Raw genomic sequence first — 15502 nt, 5'->3', positions numbered from 1 at the left:
CCTAGCATGAGCTGGGCACTTGGTGGGGGACACATGGATATGGATTAAGACCCTAAAGAGGCTAGAAATGAGAATTTTCCTAAACATGAGAGCTGTGGGCTCTGCAACAGCCCCTGGAGGAGTACTGGAAACAACACCTAATTGCCAGTCCATTGGTCTACTGGAAAAGCCTTGTGGACAGCCCAGGGGAGGAGAGGTTTGGTGACTCCCACAGTCTATGGTAAGAAGATCTGTCATTTCAGGGATGACTGCAACTCACCTCGCCTTATTAGTCCTCACCTATACCACTTCCCACAGGAATTCTTCTTCCATGAACATGGGTGACCTGGGCCACGCAGAGGACTCCTGCTGAGGTCCCACTGGTATCTTTATCCAGCGGCACTAACAGGTACCCATCTCTGCTGGCACATTCTCAGTAGACATCTCAGAATCAGTATTCTGTGATCACCTCTGGGTCACAGTTGTTACTTTTGTTCCCTGTTTACTTCCAGTTTATAAGCTTTTAATTTACAGAAGGATTCTTACAGCTAATCCCCATGGAAGACCTTGACTTTATGCTATAGCATATTACTCTGTTTCTGTTACTCCAGCTTTCAAGGTCATCTTTTTACTCCTGTATGAGCTCTCAGACCTCCATTGCACTGATGTTGCTTTCATGCTTTGTGTTATAAACAAACTTCCTCCACAAGTATTCCCATTTTAAGCCAGTCATTAATGGAATTATTCAGTAAAGCTAGTCCCAAGAGAAATTCAATTAGTAATCTCTGAACATTTCCCCTTTCCGCTGCTCAAGCTTCTGCCCCATTTGTCTGGTTCTTTACCATCTCACAATTTTGGCTTTAATGCCCATTTTCGCCAACTTCAGCAAAAACTTGCCAGATGGCACAGGAGCCAAGGCTTTTCCAATATGTAGACAGATGAGTGTGACCAGATCTTCCGAGTCCTGATTTCTTTCAGTGTTCAGCATGTCACAGAGCTGAGTATTCAGCTGTCCCTGAAAGGTGGTAGAAGAGGGCAAGAAATATCCTCCTGTTTGTATTGACTTTCAAAGGTGGCTCATGACCATGTGTCCTATACCTTCAGGAAAGCTCAGGATTGCTGTTCTCAGGTTCTGAAGGCCAAAGCTGCTTGTACAAGGGTACGTGCTATGTGGTACCTTGTTGCCACAGATAAGTCTGAACTTGCCCAAACTTATCAAGCACTGTAGGAGCTAAAGATCCCACCCTTGGACAGGAGCCCCTCACTGTTCTTTGGGAACCAGGCAAAAGTACATAGATCAAAAAATGCATGTCAGCTCTAAGGTGACAATGTGTCCTATACAAGCACAGCAAATCCCACCTCTGTCCCAATAATTTGGTGGTTCTTTAACTCCATGGTTATGCTATCATTTTCATTTTGCAACCAAGGATGTAAGCCTAAGACCAGACAAGCCACACTCACCAGTTGTTTGGTTAGTGAATAGATGTGATGGGTTTTCTCACTTAATGTCCTGAGCCACTGATTCTGCAGCTGGTCATCCCTTCCACCTCACTCCTGCTGAGCTCAGTCCATCAGGCTTTGCCTGCCCTTACTGAAGGATGGGACATTATGCCAGCACCCATGCCAAGAATGCACTGGGCACAGTTCTCTGCTAAGTGAGGGAGCACTGATGCAGGTTGCTACTTGCATGGGTTCATCATCCCAGCATGGTGCACTTGTGCTCTTGGCTCGGGTGCAAGCAGGGCCAGAAGCCCAATAACCCAGCCCGGCAAGCACAAGTACATATCCTGGGTTGTCTGACACGTTGTCCAGCACTGCTGTGAGTCTGATCTGAGCAGTGAGGGCGCCTTTCAGGGGCTTGGGTTTGTGCACGCCAGCTCTTTGCCACAAAAGGTTTGTCACTTTTGGAGGTTTCAGAGCTGCCTCTAAAAGCAGACTCTTTTGTTACGTGAGTTTTCAGCCTGCCATTAAGAGGGAGGAACAGACAGTTGCAAAAGGAGCATGAAAGGAGATGGAAGAAGGCTCCTAGCCTCCTGCTCCCCATGGAAGAAGGTGCCCTGGCCAGCAGTGCAGCTCTAGTTAGAGCACAGCCAGGGAAGGAGGGTTTGGAGGGAGAAGTGTCTTGCTGCAGGGAACGAGACTCAAGCTTGTCCTCAGACCTGTGCCCACTCCCTGCTTCTGGGCACAGGAAGGCAGCCTGGATGTGGTGATGACCCCAGTAGCCCCTGGTGTCTGTTCTGGTTCTCTCCCCTCCCTCTTGGCTCAGTTCAATGTGACTGTTGGTTTCCTGATTGTGGGCAGAAGGTGTTTTTGGCAGAGAAGGTGGTAGCTTGGGGGTGGATCAAGAGTGGGAGACAGAAGAGGGGAGGAGTCACTGATTGAGGCTAATAAATAAAGGGCCCCTCTTCTTCAGTCCAGGGTCCAGGACGCTGGGAGAGCTGCCCCTTCAGGCAAGAGCTACAGGCTGGCGGGGAAGTGACAGCTTAGTGAGTATGCAGGGACTGCCTTGCTTTTCTTGGATGGCTGCTCATTATTAATATCTTGCCGGTGCTTCACAGCTGCAGAATGTTAGGAGTGGTTGCTATGGCGTGTGAATTATTGTGATTCTCCTCTCCAGCAGCAGACAGGTCAGAGGACTGATTTTCTGATCTCCCCTTTATTTGGGGGACTGTGGATATTTCCCTGGAATTTGCAGGCGATTCATCTTAGCTTCTCTTTTTGAATTTCTAACTAGGGGATGCTGCTAGAAAGCAGGGGGAGTGGGCTCACTATGCTTCATGGTGTGTTACCTCAGGGGACAGCCCAATGATACTGGGGAGGGGAGATATGTGCTGGAGAAGTATTGAGTGCAGGAAGAGCGAAAAGAAGTGCTTTTGAAAGGGAAAGTGTTCCCCAAAGGAGATTTGTTGGTATAGGGCTGTGTAGTCAGCATGTTCATTCATCCCTTGGAAAATGCATGGCCTCTGTGGTGAAAAATGAAACATTTGGGTTAAAGTGGTGTTTGTGGCTCTTCTGTGGTTGATGGCAGGGGATGCTCAGGCATCCTGGGATCAGAGCCCTCAGAAATGGGAGCAGAGTATTCCAGGGAGCATTGTGCTGTGCCCTGAGTGAAAACAGGTAAATAAAGAGGGTTTGGCTGGAATGTGCATTGGAGTTTCCCACTCAGCAGCCTCACCTTCATTCCAAAGTACTCCCAACATCCTCCTCTCTGTATCCCACTGCTTTCCTGCTGGGGCCTTTCCTCCAGCCTCTCCCTCAAGCCTCCCTTTCTTGGCAGATCCCACAAACTCCCAGAGTGTACAAGACATTCAGGAAGCAGATAAAATCCACATTCAACATGAACTCCAAAACCGTGGGCTCTAAAGAATGCAAACAATCCCAGAGCAGAGAATTCCCTTAAAGAGACGGAGTGGCAGGGCACAGAGGGACAGCAGAAAAGTCTCAGTTCTCCTCTGACCTTGTGTCTATAGTAGACTTCTGGGTTTTGCCCCAGCACAACCTATTTTTCCTACTTATCTCAGTCTGAGCACTGAACTGGCAGGATGTGGATGGTATGGGGGGCATACATGGTGCAGGACTGAGCTGCTTTCCATGTGGGGCAGGATAATGGGGAAGAAAAGCAATTCTTTCTTTTTGGTCTGAAGTTGAAGGCCCTGCTCATTTTCTCTCCCAGTGACCAAAGGCTTCAGGCAAGAGCCATAAGTTTGGCATTGAAAGGGTAAGTTGTAAAGCCCAGAGCAGTTTTGCTCCACTGAACTTTCACTCCCCATTGGGGAAGTGCTAGGCTCCAGCTAGCTGTTCCTGTAGTTCTTGGCTGTGTCACCTGCAGCATCCTCCCCAGACTGGCCTCTGCAGGTGACAGCAGTGATAACACCACACCGGCTTGGGGGCAATGGCCTGCACCCAGAGTGCACTCAGTCTGCACCTTGTCAGTGAGAAATCCTGATGCCTGCATGTAAGCATGAACAAAACGAGCAGTCACCACAGCTTGGATCAGACATAACAATGCTTATGTCTGTGCCCTTGGCTCATCCTCAGGCAATATACATGGTTCCAGACCCACCACTGCCATGGGGGAGGGCTGGCAGGCACTGGGTATCCACCTTCCCTCCCTGCCTTGCCTCTAGCAAACTACTCCCCTTTGTTTTTCACCCAGCATGCATGGCCATCTCTGTAACTCCTTCATTCTTCTTTCACTCCCTCCTACTGTACCACAGAGCTGAAGAGGGGAACACCCCATGTTTTGCCCATTGCTGCTGTCCGTGATATTAGTCCCAGACAAGCTCTTTAGGTGCTAGAAGGCAAGGTAATGCTTTCAGAGACTGCTGGCCTGGGAGATTAATCCCAGCTGAAAAATCTTGCATTGACACCTGACTTCACTGCCCAGTGGGATGAGGACTGTTAGTGCTATACCAGAGAGCAGCAGTCCTGAGAGATATGGTTACCTCTGCCTTCACCAAGATGTTGTCCCTTAGGCTGGAAGAACAGTATAGGGTCAGGACCACAGTGAGGGCATGTAGAGACAGAGTTCTGGGTGCTGCTGTCATCTCAATGCAAAAATTATGATACTTCCAGCAGAAGGGATCCTTCTAGGTTACTGCTTGTCACTCCTGAGGCAGTAAAGTAGGAAAGGGGAAGGGACAGTAGGGCTGGATTCCTCTTCTGACAATTGACAGGCTGGAACCACAGCAGGGGCCAACTGGCAGGAGGGGGACCAAGTGGGGAGGGAGTGTTTGAAGCCTCATTCTCTATGTCTCCATTGGCAAAACAGCCAGAATGGTTTGGCCTGGGTGTATCCAGACAGAGGTTGGCAAGGGCAAAGAAAGCAGATCAGAGGAAAAATTAGAAAGGCAAACATTTACATTTGAAATCAGCACACACCTCTCCCTCCGGGCCCCCAGCAGCCCCTGAAATTCCTTCCACTTGCAGAGCCAGCTTTTCTGAGCATGGAGTGCTAGTGACATGTTTGCCTGCGAATTGTGGCCCCCAGCCCTGAACTGGGAGAGGAAGGGGGCATGCCCTCTCCTTCCCGAAACCTGATTCAATCTGCTAACAGAGGATGTTTTGTAATGGCTCCATAAAGAGTGTATACCAGCCAGCCATCGCCTTCCCCAGGCTCTTCGTGGGCCCCCTCCTGGCTCTGTTTTCATAAGAAGTGTTCCACTGCTAATTTTGCAGGCAACCCAGAATCTCCAGCTGCCCTCAGTGGGAAGAGAGGAAGGAAGACACAGTGAGAGAGACAGTGAGAAATTCCTCCCTGCACTGGCACAATGCGCACTCTCATCATCCTTATGGTCCTGGCTATCTTGGTGATGGCTGCTACTTGCTATGGTAGGTGACCTTTTTTACTGGGTAGAGTGATAACTACAATAAACCTGTAGACATTTTTGGATCTGTTCAGATGGTTTCTACTCAACTTTGTGTCTTCTTTCTCCTTAACTTGATCTCTTACCTTCTTTCTTGCCCTTGTGTCAGATCCTCCTAGCCCTGCTCCAGACATGTCAGTTCCAGGTATTGTGGCTTGTGGTCTAGGATGCTTCAACCTCTTCCTTTCTATTCCAGTTCACCTTGCAGACTGCTCTTCTTTTTGTCCCTCTGTTGTCTGGACTACAATAAGAGTTCTTATTCTTAACTTTTTTCCTTGTTAATGGGGAGATCTCTCCTTCTCCTTTTGTAATATCAGCCCCCTTTTCCTGTGAGGCACACGGTTCCATACTAATGGGATTAAGATACTGTTTCATGCAAGAGTCAAGCACATCTCATTGTACTAACCCATTTCCTGAGAACACATGCAAGCTTTGAAGGTAAGCAGGTATCATAGCCACTGTGGTGTCAGGAACATGAAGGTGAGGAACTATGTTTGAGAATCACACACTGGAAGACCAAGCACAAGCCTTGAAGTTCTGCCTAAGGCACCAGATAGCTCCATTCTAAACTCCTGAACACTCGAAACTCCTCAACGTCACACCACTGATACCTTTCTCTTCCTTTTAAACAGGTGCCTAAAAATGTGGCTTCTCTGATTTGTGAGTGTTCTATTGATCTGTGGTGTGTGAAAGACTCTGAATCCCATCAATACTGTGTCTTACCATGTTTCACTCTTTCTTTCCCCAGAGTCCCGTGAGAGCATGGAATCCCATGAGTATTTCAGTAAGAGACTGCTTTACTATCTTCTTTAATTTGAAGTGTGCTCAAGATCATATTCTTGTACCGTAGGGATTAAATAAGCAGAACCATTCAGTCCAGGGAAATTGAATTTACTGGGTGATGGCGTTTCAGGATGAAAAGCAAGAGAGTTAAAAAGAGACTTCACATGTTTGGGCACAAATGCATAACACTGTTTTGCAAAGAATATAACGAGAATTGGAAAACAGAGTTCAGATCCCTGCTAAGTGCACCTAAAAAAGGTTAAGTGATACTAGAAAAAGACATTGCTCAAAAAGCCTGGGGATGAGCATGGGAATAGGTACTGCAGAAGGCAGTGACATGATTTGTTCTCCCCCAGGGACAGGGAGAGCCTTACTCTCAGCACCTTGGAAGAAGCAGGTGGGATGTGTGGGCAGAAGGGATCCTTTGTCTGGAAGAGAGAGTTAGTGTTACAGGAAGAGCATGAGAGGGTGGAGAGTCTCACTCTGGAACAAGTAATATCCTGGAGGGGTTTGAGAACAGAGGGATCAAAACTAAAAAGAAAATACACCACCTGGAAGAAGGACTTCACAAAGAAGCTAGTCAGAAGAACAAAGGCACACAGGCCATCTAACACCAAAGACATCCACAGACTCCTGAACTCTGCAATAGGACTGTGATGTTTTTCAAAAAGGATGGAAGGGGCCTTCAGGCACCTCAGTCCAAAACTGCCACACAGACTGCTCAGTGACTGCCTAATCTTGGAGGCAGATAGATTTACTGAGGCCCTTCTTGTTTTTACCTGTAATTTCACAATTCTGGTAATTCTGCTGAGTGTGCCCAGACATCCCATGGTCTTGCACAGCTTGGCACCTACCTCTTGGCAAAGTTCCACTCACTCAGAAGGGCTGTGGCAGAAAAATCACAGTAGCTTTTCCTCGGGTGGCTTTAATAACAGCAGAGTGAGAGCAGCGTGTGCACTTCCATACAGGCTGCACAAGCCAGAGGGAGAGCCTGTGTGTGAACCAGCAAGGTGGGCAGCAGGAAGCATTAAAAGGTCCTGGGTTTCACTGCACATGGGAGGGTGGGCAAGTAGGTTATAAATGTGGAAGCTAGCTTTTGTTGAAATCTGGCCTTGAAAAAGTGTCTATCTGCTCTGAACAATGCCTTGCCTTCTCAGGACCCTTCATCAACAGGCGAAGTGCCTATGACTTCATACAAGCTCATGCAAGACTACAAGCCATCTCTCAGGAGAGGTACGTTATGGCCTCAGGACACTGAGGATAGGGGTGGGGAGAGGTGTCTCCCTGTCAAGCACAGGCTAGTACCAGGGGTGGAAGCCACGGTGACTTCTGAGAAGCCTCAGCCCCTCTGTCAATTCAATGTGAGGTGCCCGTGAAGTTCCCAACCTTGGGAGAGGTCAGAACTCAGCAGAGAGCGAGTCCTTGTGTTTGAGGACATGTCATGTGCTGGGAAGGCTCTGTTTAATTTGTCTGAAGGAAACACCAACAGGAGAAGGAATCAGTGTGGGAAGCTTTGTTAAAGATCTTGATCTAGTTCTCAGATCTCATGTGGAGTTTGCATGACCTTTTCTAAATCGTAGGGCCATCTGGGGGCCAACTTGCCTCATCTATAAAATGCAGATATAGGTGGTTTCATGCCTTATGCAGGGCTTATGAAAATAAAGGCTGAAGCACAGAAATCATGTCTTAGTGAGGTGTCAAGGCAAACCTTCACAGTACTGGGTGGCCCCTTTGCAGGCTGCTTCAGGCCTTTGTTCCATGCATGGCTTTGGGGAAGAGCAGAAGATCTGAAGGCAGCAGGCTGGGGGGACTGCAGAGGAAGGACTCTTCCTCAAATTGAGGCACAAGCCACCTCCCTTTCCCCACCACCCTACTTAGCCCTGAAATAAAAGGTTATGTGAGGAGGCAAAACATTCCTGCTGCAGCCACATCGCTCCCAGGGGTGCGGTGAACACAGAAGCTGGTATGCTAAGGTCTTTGTAGCTGGATGATGGAATCTGTTGATGGACCTTTAATCCTGGAGCGGGGTTGTGGGGCAGAAAAGGGCTGTAGACAGATATTTAAGATGACAGTGCTTACTCCTTACCTCTCCTATTTTTGCAGGATCAGGGAGCGTAATAAGGCGCCACAGGAACTTCGGAGGGAGATCTGTGAGGACTACTACCCCTGTGATCCTGCTTCTCTCCATGGCTATCCTTCTGCTTACAGGCACTATCTTGAGAGGAGGAGGACTAAGTAATGGATGACCTGTCCCCAGCCTGAGGCCTGGAGCCCACAGCATCCTCCCAAAATATGCAATGGCTCTGAAACATATTTAGTTGCTCATGTCCCTGTATGTTATCCTGCCCGCTGCTTCTCTCCCATCTAGCCATGGATTCCTACACTGTGTTAATTAGCCCTGAGCTGATGTAGCAGAGATCAGAAAGAGTTCAGGATGTGGGTATTTACTACACAATAAATTGCTGGTTTGATACTATCTTCTCATGAGTCACAGTATTTTGGTGTGTGTGTGCGCTATATTCCATGAAGAAGCTCAGTTTGTTTGTTTATCATAGACTCTGGTGCATATTACAGAAAAAAGCCACTACCTTGCAATCACATGAGTTTGAAAGGATCTACAATATTTTTGTTCCAGGGTCTACAAGTGGTCCTTTTAAAGGTCAATGGCAAATTTCATTTCCCAGTCTTAAGACATCTTAAAATGGCATGGTGTCCAAAAGGCAAAGTGAGATGCACTTTTTGAAAATGTAATCTATACTGTCTTTCGTCAGTTGGGGAAACAAAATTCAGAAGGTGTATGTTTAATCTTAAAAACAAAGTTAGGCTAAGAGTTAGTGACAGGTAAAGCCTGTAAATTGCATCTTGTTTATCCAGTTACCCTCAGGTCCTGACATAGGGTGCTGCTGTGGAAAGGAGTGTGTGGTCCAGACTTTACTCATATTTTCTTTTGGAATCCCCTTTCATGCCTTTACTTCCACTTGGAATTATTCTGGTAGTGCTAGAAAGCTGCAGAAACCAAAGATGAAATGGGGCTACAGGTGGTAAATAAATAAACCCGGCGTTTGAGGCAAACCCCAACTTTCTTTACTTAGAACAATTTCACGTTACTGTTCATAACTTGAAACCAAGACATGGCCTGACCCTGTGCACAGGTTGCTGAGCACCTCCCAGCCCACTGAGGAGTAGGTGTGACTGCTGTCAGGTTGTCACCAGCACCAGGGCACCTGGCAAAGCCTGTCCCCAGGCCAAGAGGCACAGTGTTGAAATGCCTGTGTTGAATTCGGTGCTGCTCTGGGCTGGTCAGCAGCTACAGCAGCTTGGACACTCCTTGGTGTGGGGGGTATAGGAGACATAACAACTTCTCAGTTCAGCACAGCTGGTTTGCACATTTGTATCTCCAGGCTTCCACAGGCACTTGCAGATTACAGAAGTGGGAAAGAGTCACGGCACACTATCAAAGACTATGAGGAATAAAGTATCAAATAGTTGACTAATTTGTAAAATTAAATCTAGAGCCAAATCTATCTGTCAGAGTAGAAAAACGCATCTTCTAAAATATGCTTCAAGGCTTTGCCAACTTTGAAAATGAACTTTGGGAAAGAAATATGATTTATTTATTGAAAACACTTCTGATAGGAAACTCCACCCTGACAGTTGCTAAAGTTTTGACCAAAGGAAAAAGTGTAAGATAAATGAGTTTAAGGAAAAAAACCCATACAGTTTAGGTATATTTACACCCACATTTATTCTGCACGTTCCCAAGTAGGTGAATCTTATGATCACCAACTGGAGCAAAACTTTCATAACCGAAAGTCAACAGGTCTGCAGTGTCTGGGTTTGAGTTGACACTATGACACTAACAAAACAGAAGGTAGTGATGTCTGGGTCTGTGTCCAGAAATATCTTGTGATTCCAACCTCCAGTTTACCAATATAAATAATGAATAATGCCAGAGATTTCTGTGGGATTTTGTTAGTGTAAGCAATAACCAAACATGTTTAAGAGACTACATGCTGGTTAGAAGGCTTGGGAAAAGTTGGGAAGAGAAGTAAAGCTGTTTGGATTACTAGACTTGTATATTTATGTTCTTTCAAGTATTCTTTTGGAAGCATAATTTTCCTAGAATACCTATTATTTTTAGACATTTATTTATTTATTTTTAAGCTGTTGCTCTTTAACATACTTTTGCTGGAAGTTTTTAGCATATGTATTTTAGTATATATATTCAGTCTTACCTGGACTGTAGAAAACTTACACTTCCCCCCCATGCCTCCCACCCCCCTCCCGAATCCTGAAATTTCTCTAAGCTAAAAGACAGTATTTCTAAGGATTGGCAGAATCCCTAATAGTTCTGACTGCCCTTGGGAGCCTTTTAGCTCTGTATTAATTCTGTAACCCTTGGACATGTCCCCTGCATATGGGGCTGAGGAGGACAGGATATGAGATGAAGATGTGATCCATATGCTGTTTGTGGGACATGGCTTTGGAAACTTGGACGGTGGGTTTGGGGAGTATGGGGTTATTGGTAGGTAGGCTGTGGAAAAGCCCATGCAGTGCTCTTCATTTACCAAGTAACTACAGCCTCCCAAGTCCTGAATAATGAAATACTTGTGGAGTCTAAAGGTTTATTTGATTTTTAGACAAGAGAAGCCAAGTGAAACCCTCCAAACTAGGAAGATTTGCAGGAAGAAAAATTAAAGACCTTCCCTCAAACTACCGAAGTTCCCAACAGTAAAAAAATCTCAGCTCTCCAAAGTAGTTTAATAAAACTGTCCAAAGCAAAAATCTACTGTGTGTTTGCCCTATGCAAACTGTTTCATGGGTTTCTTTACCTTCAGGGGAATGGGTCAGGGTGGAGTGAGGGAAAAGGGTCACCACTGGGTTCAGTCTTATTTGCTTTTCCACATGAGAGAGCACCATCACACAAAAACAGCTGCTCTACTTCAGGGTGTGCTGTTCTCTCCCCTGGCTTTCTGACAAGAAGCTGAATGGCTTTTACGTTTATAGAGAAACTGATTATTTTATCCAGTTGTTTTTCTTCAACATTCCCATTCAAAACTTCAAATAAAATATTCTGGAAATGCCACGAGTCCTGAGATAGATGTGCAAAATAGCTGCCAGGACCTGAAACCCCTGGCACAAGGGACAGGCTTTGTTTTGGAGCTCAGATGCAGGAACACAAGCCAGAGCCCCAGTCTGCCCGGGCAATCACAGGATATCAATTGCTGCCTGAAAGCAAGCTCTGCAGAACTTCAGTAACCGCCAGGAAAGCTCTGAGGTCAGGAAGACTGGCACAGCCAAAGAAGATGTGAGGAGTCTGCTGGTACCACTGATCATGACCCTGGCTCTGGCAGTGCTTTGTTGTCGAGGGGATGTCTTCCCTGGAAGGGTCTCGGGGGTGCTGCTCAGTGCTGCGTCTTGCCACCAGCCTCCCTTCGGTCTGGGAGACATGCACAGCTTTGGCGGGCGGAGTTGCACCACCAGTCACTGCACAACTTCAGATCTCTGTCTGAGAGACAGTCAAGGACGAGAGAGGGCTTGGGGACAGACAGCCTCATCTCATGCTAGGCACTTTCTTCCACTGGTCAAACCCCACCCCTGCAACTGCAGCATTGAATTGCAGCAGATAATTTGAACAATGTGGTATGTTTAAGTATTAAAACAGTTTAGCATTTAGGTGAACTGGCAAAGGTGTGCTGGATGTTCACTTTTGAGTAAGAGGGTTGAGCTGCAGGCAGAGTGTGTTGACCACAGGAAGACAGATTTTGTGCCTGCCAGCCCTGGAGTGCTGTAGGATCACAGAGACAGGCACTGAGTCAAGCCTTCACCTGCAGGGAAATGTGGGATGTGGAGAACTTCTGGAGGAAAAAAAGCTTCCTATTTGTTAATAAATTAGAGTTCTCCCATTGAAATAAGAGCACATAACATTTGAAGGTTACTTAACAATGGTGACTTTATGATGAAGAGATAGTAATGTAGTGGCAGCTCTATAGTTGATAAAGAGAGAGGGAATTGGGGAAAGATCAGAAGAAGCAAGTGTTTTCCCTTTACAGCAGGAAAAGTGAAACTGAGCAGGAGAAAGCTCTGTCTTTTCCTGTATTATCTCATTCAGAGTTAAATTTTGTTCAGGTCTTGGCATCATTATGTCATGATTCAATGCCGGCAACTATGTTTTGTTTGATCAGTGTTTTCCTTCTGTCAGACTCTCACTTTTTCACTCTTTATCTTCTTTTTTTTTGCCTTTTTTTTTCTTTTTGTCATTATTACATTCCAGAATGCTTAATGGCCTTGGAGTAACTTCTAATTTTGTTCTTTCTTTCTTTAAAACCCAAGGAATGTATACATTGCTTAAAAATAGAACTACACACAACCCTTTTACACAAAGTTTTTGTTTAAGCACAGTTGTTATTTTTTTTGGCCTCTAGAGTCCTCTTTCTGCCTGTAAATACACTTATACCAAATATCTGATGTCTTGAGTGGAACTGACACTGTTGAAAAAAAGTGTGGTGAAATAGCGGAAGAAAAAAATTGTGAAATAGGACAGTGTGGGAGAGCCAAGATTAGGAGACCTTCCATTTCTCTTTGAGGATGCCTTCCTTGGGTGTTTGCAGGGAGCATTAAGATTAGGGCTGAACAGAGAAATACACTGGGTAAATTCCTCTTGGGAGGACTGGTGAGCCAGGTACTTCAACTCTGAGCCAAAAAGCTGTGAGGACAGAATTGTTCCTTAATTTTGGCCCTATTTCTCTTTCCTATCAATGGCTTGAAATTTATCCCCAGAGTTAAGGAAATCTCTATTTCCAAAAGTGAGAGGACTTGTTCAGCTATCTTCAGGTTCTGTCCAAATTTGGGGTTTTGCTCAAATAGTTCCCTAGCACTAGCTGTCCCTGCTCTTAGCAAGGGTGGGGAGGGAGAAGGAGGAAGGTCTTCTTCCAGATTCCACAGTGGTTATATGTTTATTGTGCCATTTAATATGGCTCAGAGGAAGTTGAAATTAAACAGATCCAGGCATAATGGGTGAATTTTGCTGTGGTGGGTGTTAATAAAACCCTTTTCAGAAGGAACAGACCTTCTGGGAGAGTGTGGGGAGCTTGATCCAGCCAGTAAGCAGAGGAATTCAGCTACAGAGTGGAGAAGAGGAGGAGGACTCATAAACAAAGTTCTGTCTGTCTGTCTTTCAGATCCCAAAGACCCCTCAGGATCTCCCAGTGCTGCCAGTAAGTGTATCATTGTGATGGACACTCAGCTTTGTTGTCCTGCATCTGCCACCATTCTCCCCTTTGACAGGTTCAAGGAGTGAACAAAAACCATGCTGAGACCCTCTGGCTGTTCCCTTTTTGCTCCCTCAGCGCTGCAGTCCCTGAGTTGCAAGAACACCTGCAGCAAACAGAGGGGTTGCCTTTCACAGCCATGGGGGCAGGAGACACAGGAGAAGTTAGCAGCCCTGCACTGGTAGGCCAGCATCGCTCTGGGTGTGCTAGTGCCTGCATCTCCACAACCCCTGAGCAGCCTCCAGGCAAGACACAAGTCCTGCAGGTTATTAGCAGCTGGATGCATCTGCCCTCTGTGAAAAAGGGGGATGTGGGTGCAGCAACACGGCCACTCTCCCTGCTTCCGTGAGCTGGCCTTAGAGACCTATCCAAAGTGTCCCCAGGTGGTTAAGAGAGCAGAACCTGCCCCAGTGTCAGCAGACGATGGTCTTTTGGATCTGCTGAGCAGTCAGTCTGCTGTGCAGGATCACACAGCAGAAAGGTTTGGTGCCACACGGCAACAGTCTGTGACATCCCTGCCAAATCACACAGCCTGGAGAGCCTGAAAGCAAGCGCCTTCCTTGGCTGCTCCTGAGGGCTGCAGTCCCTCCTGTTAGGTTGCCTGGGACATGGGGATTTGGACACCTTGGGGTGTTCACAGCTTTTGCAAGAAGCTGATTCTGGCAGACATCTGTATGGAAAATCCCTTTCGTTGTCCCCTCTCTGTGCTTTCTCACACCTTGAAGGATAACACTGCTGCTCAGGAGCATGAAAGCTGCTATTTCTCCAATGAGCCAATACAAACACGGATTGGGAAAGACATAAAAAATGAAAAGAGTGTTCAGGGAAAGGTGGCGATTTCTGACAGCTCTTTAACTCGCAGTTTCTACGTAGTTGTTATTTTGATAGACTAAACCCCAGCTTGCTAAAGGGGGCATCTCTCTCCTGCCAAACAGAAACACAGTCAAACACCCCACGATGATGAGGGAAGGATACAAGACCCACTGTCTCCCCACAGGCAGAGATCTTAGAAACTTCTTTCCCCCAGTGATAGCAGGTTTGCCTGTCTACCTGCTGAAATGTGCGTTGGTGTGTAGCTGCCTGTGTTGCTGGTGTGCCAGCACCTGTGCACAGCTCTGCTGGTGTGGGTCCATCCCATGGAGTGAGGCTGTGCTGTGTTGTGCTGAGCTCTGGCTGGGGCTGGGGAGTGAAGTGGCTCTACCTGCTGTTTGTGGGGTGCTCCACAGCACCCCAGGGTTTGCACAACCACAGATCTAAGGGAGCAAACAAGCAACTGTGCCGACACGGTGTGTTAGTGGAGACCAGGGGACAATGCTGTCATGGCACTTCCTTCCATTCAAATCCCCAGGACACAACAGGTGATTGCTCTCAAGAAAATCAATGTATGCCTTAGAAGCATAACTAGATCTTTTGTCCTTTTCTGCAAAATGCAGGATTATAGAATGAGAATGTCACAATATGTGTAAATGTGGTGGAGGGAAGAAGGCAAAATAGTTGCCTCCTAGTATAATGACTGGGAAAGTTCAGTGTTTTCAGGTAGAATAATCACTCTAAATATGTGCCAGGGCAGGATCGTTATGTAAAGACAGAAGTATGGAAATACTGTTACATAGCCAGAAATCAGGTTCTGGTACACTCTTCCAGTTATTCTGTCACAAAATTTGCCTGTAGAGCAACAACAGATAAATCTCCAAAGGCGTATTTAAAGAGTCCTTTTAGATGAGCCTTTCCATTTGTATACTGTAGTCAATGACTGTAAACAGCAACCTGGAGATCTCTTGTTTTTGTTACAAATGGTTTCTGGTGAAAGTGAATTTACCCAAGCAGAACAAAAAAAATTATCTGTTCCTCTCTGATACTTCATCATTTATGCTTGAAACTGAAAATGTCTAAACAGCTCCAAAAAAGGAAAAAAAAAAATAAAAAAAGCAGTAAACTTCATGAAATAAAAAGAAAATCAGTTCAAGGATAGATTGAGATTGAAGTGGGGTCAGCATTTGGTTTACTCAAGGCAATTTGTATCTCTCCGAGATATGTAATGTGTGTGTATTTATATAAAAGTCCTCTTCCCTCTGCACTACTTCATTCTGTATGAACACTGTA

The 15502-nt window shown here is 46.2% G+C and overlaps 1 protein-coding gene across 1 annotated transcript; it reads left to right on the top strand.

Moving 5' to 3' along the window:
- The first annotated feature begins 2354 nt into the window (after positions 1-2354).
- Positions 2355-8604, top strand: LOC121089540 (matrix Gla protein). The gene is made up of 5 exons (XM_040596844.1): positions 2355-2465; positions 5158-5310; positions 6094-6129; positions 7286-7361; positions 8232-8604. Exons 2-5 carry the CDS (start codon positions 5250-5252, stop codon positions 8365-8367), a joined length of 309 nt encoding a protein of 102 aa, XP_040452778.1. The 5' UTR covers positions 2355-2465; positions 5158-5249; the 3' UTR covers positions 8368-8604.
- Positions 8605-15502: the final 6898 nt, after the last annotated feature.

The sequence above is a fragment of the Falco naumanni genome, chromosome 5 (genome assembly GCF_017639655.2).
Source record: "Falco naumanni isolate bFalNau1 chromosome 5, bFalNau1.pat, whole genome shotgun sequence".
NCBI classification, from domain to species: Eukaryota; Metazoa; Chordata; class Aves; order Falconiformes; family Falconidae; genus Falco; species Falco naumanni.
Note: the sequence above shows the minus strand (reverse complement) of the source record. Positions and strands in the feature narration are given on the sequence as shown.

Excerpts from the sequence above, each read along its gene's own strand:
- LOC121089540 (XM_040596844.1), top strand. The coding sequence starts at position 5,250 with ATGCGCACTCTCATCATCCTTATGGTCCTGGCTATCTTGGTGATGGCT. Across the intron at positions 5,311-6,093 it reads GATGGCTGCTACTTGCTATG|AGTCCCGTGAGAGCATGGAA; the intron begins GTAGGTGACCTT and ends TTCTTTCCCCAG. Across the intron at positions 6,130-7,285 it reads GGAATCCCATGAGTATTTCA|GACCCTTCATCAACAGGCGA; the intron begins GTAAGAGACTGC and ends TTGCCTTCTCAG.